At 47.6% G+C, this 10,889-nt stretch overlaps 2 protein-coding genes across 5 annotated transcripts; both read right to left on the reverse strand.

Moving 5' to 3' along the window:
• Positions 1 to 138: 138 nt before the first annotated feature.
• On the reverse strand, positions 139 to 5,085 carry epb41l4a (erythrocyte membrane protein band 4.1 like 4A). 3 transcript variants are annotated; one of them, XM_028418612.1, is made up of 22 exons: positions 4,964 to 5,085; positions 4,765 to 4,865; positions 4,586 to 4,690; positions 4,472 to 4,517; positions 4,322 to 4,400; positions 4,027 to 4,124; positions 3,875 to 3,956; positions 3,706 to 3,793; positions 3,516 to 3,604; positions 3,285 to 3,348; positions 2,943 to 3,034; positions 2,731 to 2,775; positions 2,281 to 2,360; positions 2,117 to 2,183; positions 1,980 to 2,048; positions 1,822 to 1,887; positions 1,631 to 1,681; positions 1,473 to 1,562; positions 1,263 to 1,298; positions 1,106 to 1,174; positions 960 to 1,040; positions 139 to 884 (listed from the first exon to the last, which is right to left on the reverse strand). In XM_028418612.1, exons 2-22 carry the CDS (start codon positions 4,861 to 4,863, stop codon positions 806 to 808), a joined length of 1,575 nt encoding a protein of 524 aa, XP_028274413.1. In that variant the 5' UTR covers positions 4,864 to 4,865; positions 4,964 to 5,085; the 3' UTR covers positions 139 to 805. The 3 variants fall into 3 exon arrangements, with proteins under 3 accessions (XP_028274413.1, XP_028274411.1, XP_028274410.1); XM_028418610.1 differs by having other exon boundaries at positions 5,004 to 5,083; XM_028418609.1 differs by having other exon boundaries at positions 4,765 to 4,980.
• A 1,351-nt stretch (positions 5,086 to 6,436) lies between these two features.
• On the reverse strand, positions 6,437 to 10,851 carry fsd1l (fibronectin type III and SPRY domain containing 1-like). 2 transcript variants are annotated; one of them, XM_028418426.1, is made up of 13 exons: positions 10,652 to 10,851; positions 9,862 to 9,957; positions 9,655 to 9,786; positions 9,482 to 9,583; positions 9,385 to 9,407; positions 9,053 to 9,174; positions 8,719 to 8,952; positions 8,533 to 8,631; positions 8,332 to 8,461; positions 7,817 to 7,899; positions 7,484 to 7,738; positions 7,079 to 7,167; positions 6,437 to 7,008 (listed from the first exon to the last, which is right to left on the reverse strand). In XM_028418426.1, the coding sequence occupies exons 1-13, from the start codon at positions 10,781 to 10,783 to the stop codon at positions 6,907 to 6,909; spliced, it is 1,599 nt and encodes a 532-aa protein (XP_028274227.1). In that variant the 5' UTR covers positions 10,784 to 10,851; the 3' UTR covers positions 6,437 to 6,906. The 2 variants fall into 2 exon arrangements, with proteins under 2 accessions (XP_028274227.1, XP_028274226.1); XM_028418425.1 differs by having other exon boundaries at positions 7,817 to 7,902.
• Between the last annotated feature and the right edge of the window lie 38 nt (positions 10,852 to 10,889).

Here is a 10,889-nt window from a genome sequence, read left to right on the forward strand (position 1 = left end):
TGTGTGTCTTTGTGTGTCTGTGTGTGTGTGTGTGTGTCTGTGTGTGTGTGTGTGTGTGTGGGTGTGTCTGTGTGTGTGTGTCTTTGTGTGTCTTTGTGTGTGTGTGTGTGTCTGTATGTGTGTGTGTGTGTGTGTGTGTGTGTCTGTGGGTCTGGTGTGTGTTCATGCCTAGTGCCGTTTGTGCCTCAGTGGGCGCTAGATGGCAGCACCTGGTCCTGTCAGACCGACTTCCTGGTAGATTTATTTCATCATCACAGACTTCAAACCTTTTGATTTACAGACATTCAAAAAGAGGATGATTGAAGCTCGGGCTGTTACAGCAGGTTGAATTCTCTGAGGCACCGATCCAACGATCCACATCAGTGCTCTTCATCAGTGCTCTTCATCAGTGCTCTTCATCAGTGCTCTTCATCAGTACTCTTCATCAGTGCTCTTCAATGTACATTACATTAATGTTTAGAATTTATTAGGTTTTTATCTTATATTTTTTATTTTTATTTTTTACGCTCACTACTTTACCTTATTAGTATTTCTGTCTTTTTGAGTATACATGGAGCACCTGGAACGAAAACAATTTCCCCCCGGGGATCAATAAAGTATTTCTGATTTCTGATTCTGATTCATCAGTACTCTTCATCAGTGCTCTTCATCAGTGCTCTTCATCAGTACTCTTCATCAGTACTCTTCATCAGTACTCTTCATCAGTGCTCTTCATCAGTACTCTTCATCAAGCCACCTCCACAGGACAGGACTCACAGCTGAGACCTGAAAAGAAGGTGAATTGTGGGTAGTGGATGAGGCTGTGTCAGGGACTTGTGGGTAATCGACAGAAAGTGTCCGTTGTCGTGGTAACTGGAAGAGGAGGGAGCAGCTCAGGCTTTGACCTGAAACACAAACACAGCTGTTTGTTCACTCAGCCCTGGAACCAATCACTGAAGAGGTCACTGGCCGACACCTACTGGAGGTCTGAGGCTGACACACACCGCTGATGTCGACGGCCTCTGGGGGAACGCCGCACTCTGATTGGCTCCCCCAACACTCTGCAGGACACATGTTTCCATGAGTATTCCTTCAGTCTCTCTCTCTCACACACACCTTTCCTCACCTCACTTCCTTATAGGGTATTTCCTCCATCTGTCTGTGAATCACATGATCGGGTTCTACCAGCTGCTTCCTGTATGCACACAACACACGTTATGATAATGCACGTGTGTGTGTGTGTGTGTGTGTGTGCCCTCACAAAGCAGATAGATCTCACTTACTGGATGTGTTTCCATATATGGGCGTCAGGACTCGGTCTACAAAAACACACAGCATTAGCATTAGCATTAGCTTTGTCTTCTGAAGTCAGACGCTTCAACCAACAGTTCATCTCTAACAAACTTTTAACTCATTATCTGGCAGGGCTGCAGGTCACCATGGTAACCTCTTTAGACAGGAAGAAGATGAGAAAAAAAAGACACAGCACAGACCGCCTCTTTGTCCGGCAGCGGCGGTGCTCACTGGAACTCGCCATCCTCTCTGATTCGCTGCCACTGCTCATGTTGCCACGGAAACGGGAGCTGTAATCAGAATATACATTTTCCAGCGAGACGTTTACGTTAATAAAAGATATTTGTAACGTTCTCACCTCCTCCTGTGCTGTCTGATTGGTCGGTCTCCATCCAGACTTCTGCTACGCCTGCAAACAGGAAACAGCTGTTTCTGTGTGTCTGTGGTCACATGGCTCTGTTGTAGTGGACGCCGTTCTGATTGGTAACATCAGAAGTAAACAAACACCACTTGGATCATGGTCCTGGTGCAGTAATGGGGTGGGGGTACCTCTGTGGTCCGCCTCCATGCTTTTCTTCTTTGGTGTTTGGAGGAAACTTCGGATTGAACAGGCCACTAGAATGAAACCAGTCGTTTACATTGGTGTAATCAGATTACATCTGTGTAATTAGATTACCAGTTCCCTGAATGACGTATTTCTGTCTTACCTCACGGTGCTGCCATTTTCCCAGGGTGCACCGGGTTGCTTATGGTCACGCCCGGCCACACCTTCTGACCTGAAGGTGCGACACAAACTGCGTCATGACATCACCACATGGAATTATATCATGGCCTCCTCTCTCACCTGTGAACTGCAGGTGGCGCTGTCTGCTTTATCATTAGTCCACTGCTGATAGAGGCTGTCTGTGTGGCTGGAGCAGAGGAGAGGGAGAGATTATTGATCACTGACAACAAAAATCAAATCTTACACTAAATCATGAGAGCCGAGCAACATGTGTGTGAACGCACAGCGCTGCCTCGGACACACGTCTGTTTTAGTTACAGCAGCGTCCGTCAACGTGCCAGGAAGAGCAGGAGAGCGATCAATACTTCATGACAGAGCGAGCGAGCAGTACAACACATGGAGAGAGAGAGAGAGGGAGGGAAGCAATTATTACAATCAATTTACAAACAGATTCTAAGTTCTTCTAATTCTTCAGTGTGTGTGTCTGAGTGTGTGTCTGTGTGTGTGTGTGTCTGAGCGTGTGTGTCTGTGTGTGTGTCTGAGTGTGTGTCTGAGTGTGAGTGTGTGTGTCTGAGTGTGAGTGTGTGTGTGTGTCTGTGTGTGTGTGTGTCTGTGTGTGTGTGTCTGAGTGAGCGTGTGTCTGTGTGTGAGTGTGTGTGTGTGTGTGTGTCTGAGTGTGTGTGTGTGTGTGTCTGTGTGTGTCTGAGTGTGTGTGTGTGTGTGTCTGTGTTAACCTGCTGCGTTTCAGTTTGTGTGCTATTGGATTCATCTCTGACATCCTGAAAACAGTAAATCAATGAAAATTAAACAAAATCATTTTACTGAAATAAGACGTGTGTGTGTGTGTTTGTCCTGTGTGTGTGTCCTGTGTGTGTGTGTGTGTCCTGTGTGTGTGTGTCCTGTGTGTGTGTTTGTCCTGTGTGCGTGTGTGTCCTGTGTGTGTTACCTAAAAAAGGCATGATGTTCAACACAACATCTCCACAAACGTTTACAGCTCCATCGATCCAACATCTGAAAGAAGAACGACGTCTCAGAACCCTGAAACTCAAACACACAAACGTTCAGTTCAGATTTTTATGCACCACAATAAAAAGTAAGAAAAGTTCAGACTCATGTTTCTGTTTTCTGATCACACTGTCATCATCAGCATCAGCATCAGCATCATCATTAGCATTAGCATTAGCATTAGCATCAGCATCAGCATCAGCATTAGCATTAGCATTAGCATCATCATCATCATCAGCATCAGCATCAGCATTAGCATTAGCATTGTCAGCTATGTGCTCACGTTTCTGCAGGAGACTCTGAGCTCAAACGTCTCGTCTTTGAAGTGGAGCTTGGTGATTCTCTGCCTGAAGAAAACACTTGTGTGTTTGTCACCGTCACATGACACCAACATCTTTGATCATCATCAACAGACTCCTCAACAAAGCTCATTGATTAGATCAATAGTATTGTTTACAGTGATGGTTCACGCTGAACAACAAAACAAAGATAGAAGCTGAGGTCTCACTCCTACCAGAAATATCTGCCCACCATCACTTTGTTCTTGTAGACAACCACGCCCGCTGGTGTTGGACCCAGGAAGTACTCTGTCTGGTTCTCCCCCTGCAAGGAACCAAAAACATACAGTGAGCTCATGCTGCTATGATATGAACCTAGTGATTGATAATCTTGAAGTATGATTGATCTGTGACCCGTTAGCTCACATAGGCAGCAAACAGAGAGACGCCATACATCTGCAGCGAGCTGCAGAGAGACAGGAAGAGCCGCTGAGCCTCAGGACGACAGACCCCACTGACAGAGAGACAGTGAGTGATCAATCAATCAATCAATCAATCAATCAATCAATCAATCACACGTATTATCTGTGTTTACGCCAGTGATTCGTAGAGGAGCTGAACTTCCTGTTGCTCCTTAGAATCTGACAAACCGTCCTGCGTGTGGTCACCTCGATCCGCTGAAACAAAGGAAAAGAATCAGACACAGATTCACGTGTTTACAGTAATCCGTCTGTCTGAGGTCTTCACCCTGCAGCATCAGAGCCCACAGCCGAGGTCTGAGGCGGGCGGGGCAAGGCAGGCGACCTTGGCAGACATCCTGCCGAACCTGCAGGTAGAACTGGTGCCTGACAACGTCAACAACAACAACAACGTCAACAACAACAACATCATCATCAACAATAACATCAGTAACGTCAACAAATGAAATGAAGTGCTGAGAAACTCTTAAAGCTTAAAGCACTGAATCATGATATAATTATTACTGATTATTGATTGATTGACTGTAAGAGCAACAATAACAACAACAATGATCAAACAGTACCGCGTCGTTTCATCTTTCAGTCTCGATGGATCTTCAACGTAGAATTTGACTCCAAAATAGAAAATGTACGGCGGCCCAACTGGGACAAAAGAGAACTTTGGTGAATGAATGAAAACAAACCAGCTGATGAGGTGAAGAAGTCAAACTCACAGAGTCCCCGGTGCTGTGAGAGGGTTTTGGAAGGATCCAACCAGACCTGAAAGAAACCAGCATTCAGCCTGTGTGATGAAGCTCGTGTGAGTCTTCCTCATGTGACTCTCTTACTGTTTGCTGTTTGTCATCACAGAACCTCAAACCAAAGAACTCCACCTCTGCTACATCCAGGTAAGAAAGTACCAGCTGCAAAATGGCCGCCGCCTTCGAAGATTTCTGAGGACCAAGCAGGATTTCATTTTGTCGCCTTCTGTTGGTGCGAACACAACGGACAGAGAAATGGAGCTCACCTTGATGCTTTGCTCCGCCGTCAGTGTCATTTTCCTGTCGTCCAGTAGGAGGACTTCTCCGTAAAACTCCTCCCGGTTTCCACGGAAACAAGCCATCATTTCTGAGGACCAAACCATCAAGTAATCAAGAGTGACCCGTACCCTGACAAACAGGCGTGCTGGTGTTTAATGACACACCGATGGGCACAAGCACACGTACAAGCAGGAAACCTGGGAAACAAAGTCAGGATTCCTTTAACCTGCTGATGAAGACCCTGCTCGTCCTCCTCGTCCTCTGTGCTCCCTTTTCCTCCTGCAGTCTGTCTGTTGCTCGGTTGTTCCTTCTCCTTCTGGTGTTTTGTTGACTTGTTGCCATGGAGACGAGCTCGCCTCCTCCCCAGCCTGTCTTTGTTGCTGTTGAGTGAGTCCTTCACATTTTCACTTTGAGGGACGAACTTTTATTGTTGCCACATGCTAACACAGGCCTAATGATGAGCGGATCAATAACACATCATCAGTGGTCTCATTACTCTGAGTGCAGGATGAGCCGGTGAAGCTGATCAGTGGATGCAGTGTCGACAGAAACAAGCCATGAAGTAATTATCTCCAGCAGGAAACAAGACACACTGTAAAAAAAACAAAACGTATTGATGATGCTCTGACCCAAAAATATCAATCACCATCGATCATGGATAATTCCACTGGATTATGATTTAATTTCATTCACTGACATTATTTCACACTTATGAGGGGTTGACATCATAAACACAGTAACCGTGTGTGTTTGAGTTAAATGTGTTGTGTTGTTGATGTTACATGATGTTACAATGACAGCATATTTGACAATAAAGCTGACTTTGACTTTGATATGATGCGATATAATATGATATGACATGTATGATATGATCTATGACATGTATGATATGATCTATGACATGTATGATATGATCTATGACATGTATGATATGATCTATGACATGTATGATATGTTATGATATGACATGGATGACACGTTGTGACTGTGCTTCACAGCATTAATCAGCTGATGGCTCCAGATTAGTTTCAGGATTACAGCAGCAGATATAAAGGCGTCGCCTGCGGCGCTCCTCCTGCTCTGTCTTTCTGTAAACGTTTTCCAAACATGATCACATAGTTTTATTGTTTTTCAGGTCATTTTCCGGTCCTTGTAGGTTTGCTGAATTGGAGAGCCCTGATTGGCTGCTGGATTTTTCTGATGACCAATCATGTCCCAGGATTCTCGGCCGCCGCTGTGTGTTCAGATACTTTCCCTGATTGTCCTCGTCTGTTTTGGGCTCTACTGTGTGGCCAAGGTAATCAACACTGTGCTAGCTTTAGCATTAGCACTTGGACAACCATCTGCAAGGATTAGCATTAGCATTTAGCATTACGATGAGATCTGATTATTGATTATTGACTAAGAGGTTTCATTGCTCTGCCTGAATTCAGGGAGCCTCCTTCGCCTCCTTCAGCTGGTGGCTGATCCTCGGAGCCTCCTGTCTGCTTGCTACCGTCTTCGCCTCCTTTCGCTTGTATGAGGTCTGCAGGAGGGAGGCTGAGGAGGAGGAAGAGGAGGAGAGAAGAGGAGAAGTCCTCTGAAGAGAAGGACAAATGACGTATTTCTGCTGAGCTTGTGTCTCCTCTGTGTGTGTTGAGATGTAACAGATCAATAAACTCATACTCACACCGCCTTTAATATAATTTGCTCTAAAAAACAATAAAACACAAACATATTTCTGTATCTTCAAACAAATCAGTCAGTCTTGGTCCAAATGAGAAGAAGTCAAAACATAGTCTCTCTACAATTAAACAATTAAAGCCAACAAAAAAATCAAATAAAACACATTGATCAGCTCCTTCAGAATAAAGGAAGGAGGGCAGCGCTTCCTGTTTCCTCACAAGTGTATTAAAAGATGTCGCTGTTTGTTCGATCACTGGACAGCAGGTAAATCCACTTACTGGCACAAAGGATCATGGGATATGGAGTGTCAGCATCATTCAAGAGAACAACAGAAAGCAAGTTAGAAACTTCATATATAATAATATAATAACAATATAAAATATTTTAATAAATTAGACTGAAAACTATACGAACATTAAATTAGCAATAATATCAGATCGATTAAATCAATACATAAAGCCGGTCTACTGCGACAGGCTGCTGAGGCTCCGATTGGTCGACAGAAAGTTTCCCATGAAGCTCGGCACCTGCAGACCCGTTGCTATGGTGATACCACCGCACCAAACCTGCAACACACGTTTACTGCTGTGAGTACTGTGTATGAGCACAGCGCCGGAGCAGCGCCGCGGTACTCACAGTGAAGGCGGGGACGAGCGGCTGGCTGAACTTTGCTCTGAAGGCGTGAAGAAGCCGAAGCCGGTCAACATCGATAAACAGTAGATCTCCTGAAGAGAAACAGGAAGGGTCAGACGAGGAAGAAGCCGAGTACTGAGAGAGACAGCAGCAGCGGAAAGTTCTGCAGGACGGGCTGGAACCTTTGTGTCAACACAGCATGAGATTAAAACCACACAGAGGGGAAAAGCCGTCTGACGAGCCAGGCTGGTCAACGTGCAGCATTAACAGCAGAAGCTACAAACAGCATGTGACCAATGAAGGGGCCTGACACACAGGAGCTAGTGACAGCAGCTGACGTGTTGATTGACAGGAGGTGGAGCACGAAGCAACAGGGACACGCTGAAACATAAACTGGGTTCTTCGTACCGTTCTCATAGTCGCAGTAGATTCCGATTCGCTGAGGCAACGGCCAATCCAGTGCCTTCGCTCGATTGTTGTGCTTGGCGGCCATAGAGCTCTGCAGCCACTGGCTGGCGTGAAGGCACCATGAACCGGTGCTCTTCCCTAATTGGTCAAAGCGACCCAGGCTGGCCCGGTAGGCCACGCCCACACTGTATGACTTCCAATCAGACAGTGGGCAGAGCTCCCAATAATGGCGTCCACCGTTCATCTCCTGGTTGCCTAGGAGACAGAAAAGACATGCAAAGAAATGGAAGTGATGTCAGAGAGCGCAGCTTTAGCATCAGTGGCGCTCCGTACCGAGCACCGTGTACGACTCTCCGGCAAAGCGGTCACGTCCTCGGCTTCCTGCCGTCTTGCTGGGTGATGGTGTGGCGCTCCGACTGCTGAAAGGAAGCAGCAAACATTAAAACAGTCTGAAACGATGACAAAGCAGAGCAGCCAATGAGGTCGAGCCGAAGCGAAGGTGCAGCCGAAACATGAAGAGTATGACTAACAGAAAGTACGACGGGTTACTGTGGCAACACGTGTTCGTCAGTAAACAGGAAATGACAGGTTGGTTTGTGTCTGGGACAGAAACACAACAAATGAAGATCTCACTGGAAAACTGCAAATTAAACGTGATGTCAGCAGTGTCTGCATGAAGTGAGACATGGCGGATGAAGACGTGGCTGCCAGGCAACCAGTGACAATTTATACCTGAGCGGCTGAAGAGGGCGCAGTACGGAGACTGAAGAGGGACAAAAAAGGTCAAACACACCAACGGCAGCAGAGCAAGAGCTGGAGGTTATTCATGTGTGTGTGTGTGTCCTCACCTGCTTTTATTCTCTTTGCCTCTCAGTCGGGGGTCATGACCTTTGACCCCCTGAGGCTCCCAGGTCACCATGTCGCCATGAACCTTTAGCTCAATGTGAGCTGTTGCCGCGTCAAAGCCGAAGTTAAACGCTGCAAGTTACACGTAGAAAAGAAGCCGTTAGCACAAACCCAGCATCCATCATGAGCCCTGCTGTGCTCACCTGTGGTTTCCACAGCAACCGGCTCTGAGAACTCCCCCGCCGCCGCTTTGTTCCTCGCTCTGACTCGAACAATGACAAACCGGGAATCAAACTTCAGACCTGCAATGTGACAAAGTCAGATGCTGATGTGCTAACATGCTAACACGCTGTCCCCACTCCTCCCCAGGGGGCGGGGTGTTAGCTCACCTGATATGGTGACCGCTGTCTCTCTGATGTCACTGACTTTTTCCCAGCATGCACCTCCTGTGGTCCTCAGCAAATTGTCACAGTTTGCTTTGCTGTATTCGAGTTCGTAGCATTCGATCGGTCCCACGCCACCGTCACCGCTGCTGTCCACCTCGTTGGATGGATGCCAAGCGACAGTGATGGCGTTGTCACGGACAACACAGCTGGACACGTCTATCTCTGGGGCTCTGGGCACTGGAAGACACACACTGATGGGTCAACTCAGGCGCACGAGTGAGACCAGCACAGGTCGTCATGGAAACTGCAGACTGCCAGCTAAAGAAACATGGCTGACCTGGCAGGAAGTGAAGTCGTTGAAGGCCCGCCCTCTCCAGGCTGAAGTCAACTGTAAACTGCGACATGTTATCTGATACCATCGGACGGGTCGTCAGCCGGAACGCCGGGGCCATGGTTACCCTGGCAACAGGGAGCCGGGTCCAGATAGAGCAGTGGGGGTGTTGTGTTAGTAAACCATGGGGGGGGGGGGGGGCTCAGCAGTGATTGGTTAGTTAAGATTTATTAGAAAGAAAAAAACAGCTGACTGTGTTAAAAACAAACAACAAACAAAAGGAGAAGCATGAAAATGACGCATGTTCACCTCCATGAAAACACACGCGGATAACTTACCGCTCTTTGATTTGTTTCGCAGCCTGAAAAACATCACATTAAAAATTGATCAGCTGTTTCCTTCACGGCTTGATGTTTGTTTACGTTATGATCTTACTGTGAGGAATTCTTCTTCGTTGGTGATGCTCAGGGTTTGATTGGCGAATTCGAGCAGCTCCTCACACGACAGCAGAGCAAACTTCCCCTCGGACAGCTGCCGCTAACGAAGTCAAAGCACGACATCAATGTGAATCCTCAGACTTGGAGAAACAACAGGAAACTCTCCTCTACCTGAAGCTCCGCCTCTTTCCTCTGCTTCTCCTCGGTGATGATGTCACGCAGCTCCATCCCTTTCTCCTCCAGGGCACAGCGGAGCTGATCCAGCTCCGCCTCCAGCTCTGACACCACCTTACATGACTCCTCCTGGTTGGACAAAGTCTGGTCAGTTTACCACAGTAAGCCCCGCCTCCTGCCGCCTCTGAACAGCCGCCAGCTCACCTGCAGGCCGGTCAGGGTGCTGTCGACCATTTCCAGGAAGTTTTGCAGCTCTTCATTCTTATTGGCTAACGTGCTGATGATCCTGTGCAGAGCTTCCTGTTTGGACCACATGTGTTAGTGCAGCTAGTTTTACAGTGCAGTTGTTTTACAGTGTGCTGAAGCTGCGCGCACAGAGAGAGTGGGCATGCGCAATGAACGAGAGCCGCTTCTGTCTCCTCAACTAACACAGAGCATCATTTGATATGGTGTCCACCCTCAGCCTAACGACCAGAACCACAGCAGCACTGCAAGAGGCCGCTCCGCCGGACTTTTACTTTGAAAATCATCTTTGGACATTTGCTGACATTAATCTGATCAGTGAAGCGTTAACCGATCAATACTGACGTCATCATGATGACCCCCACCTGCACTCGCTGATCAGCACTATGTATCAATACATGCAGAGAGAGAGAGAGAGAGAGGGGGAGGGGGGAGGGAGAGAGAGAGAGGGGGGGGGGGGGGAGGGAGAGAGAGAGGGGGGGGGAGGGAGAGAGAGGGGGGGGGGAAGAGAGAGAGAGAGAGAGAATTACAGGGAGCGGGCTGAGCTGAGCTGGTTAATAATAAAACCCCCAGGTATTGATCATGGCCTGATCGATCGGTCAGCCCATTAGCGGTGACACCGACTCGCCCGGCGGCTCTTATCTGTAAATCAGCTGCTAACTCGACCACACGCTGATCTGCCGCTAACGCCTAATCCGCGGTCTGTGGGCGGACAGCGGGCCGCACAGACGGTTATCGATCAGATCCTTACCTTCTGAGCGTCCATTACCTGAGAGACAGAGAGGCAGAGACAGACAGAGGGAGGACGGAGGACGCAGGATGACGTCAGCCCGCAGCCTCTTCCTGTTAGAAGTTTCAAAATAAGGGTATGGAGGAGCTGCATGGTCTCCAGCTCAGTATGACGTCAGTGCAGCTGTCCATCATTTGAGCATATAGGAGGACTGTTCTGTTAAAGGGTTAAATATGTGCACATATATAAACATCAGTGA

The sequence above is a fragment of the Parambassis ranga genome, chromosome 12 (genome assembly GCF_900634625.1).
Source record: "Parambassis ranga chromosome 12, fParRan2.1, whole genome shotgun sequence".
NCBI lineage: Eukaryota > Metazoa > Chordata > Actinopteri > Ambassidae > Parambassis > Parambassis ranga.

Coding starts and splice junctions, on each gene's coding strand:
- fsd1l (XM_028418425.1), bottom strand. CDS start 10,783: ATGCAGCTCCTCCATACCCTTATTTTGAAACTTCTAACAGGAAGAGGC. Junction 9,787..9,861: donor GCACCCTGACCGGCCTGCAG/GTGAGCTGGCGG, acceptor TTGTCCAACCAG/GAGGAGTCATGTAAGGTGGT. Junction 7,168..7,483: donor CTACTGCGACTATGAGAACG/GTACGAAGAACC, acceptor GTTTCTCTTCAG/GAGATCTACTGTTTATCGAT.
- epb41l4a (XM_028418609.1), bottom strand. CDS start 4,881: ATGGTTTGGTCCTCAGAAATGATGGCTTGTTTCCGTGGAAACCGGGAG. Junction 4,125..4,321: donor CTGAAAGATGAAACGACGCG/GTACTGTTTGAT, acceptor TGACGTTGTCAG/GCACCAGTTCTACCTGCAGG. Junction 1,682..1,821: donor CATGGAGGCGGACCACAGAG/GTACCCCCACCC, acceptor TCCTGTTTGCAG/GCGTAGCAGAAGTCTGGATG.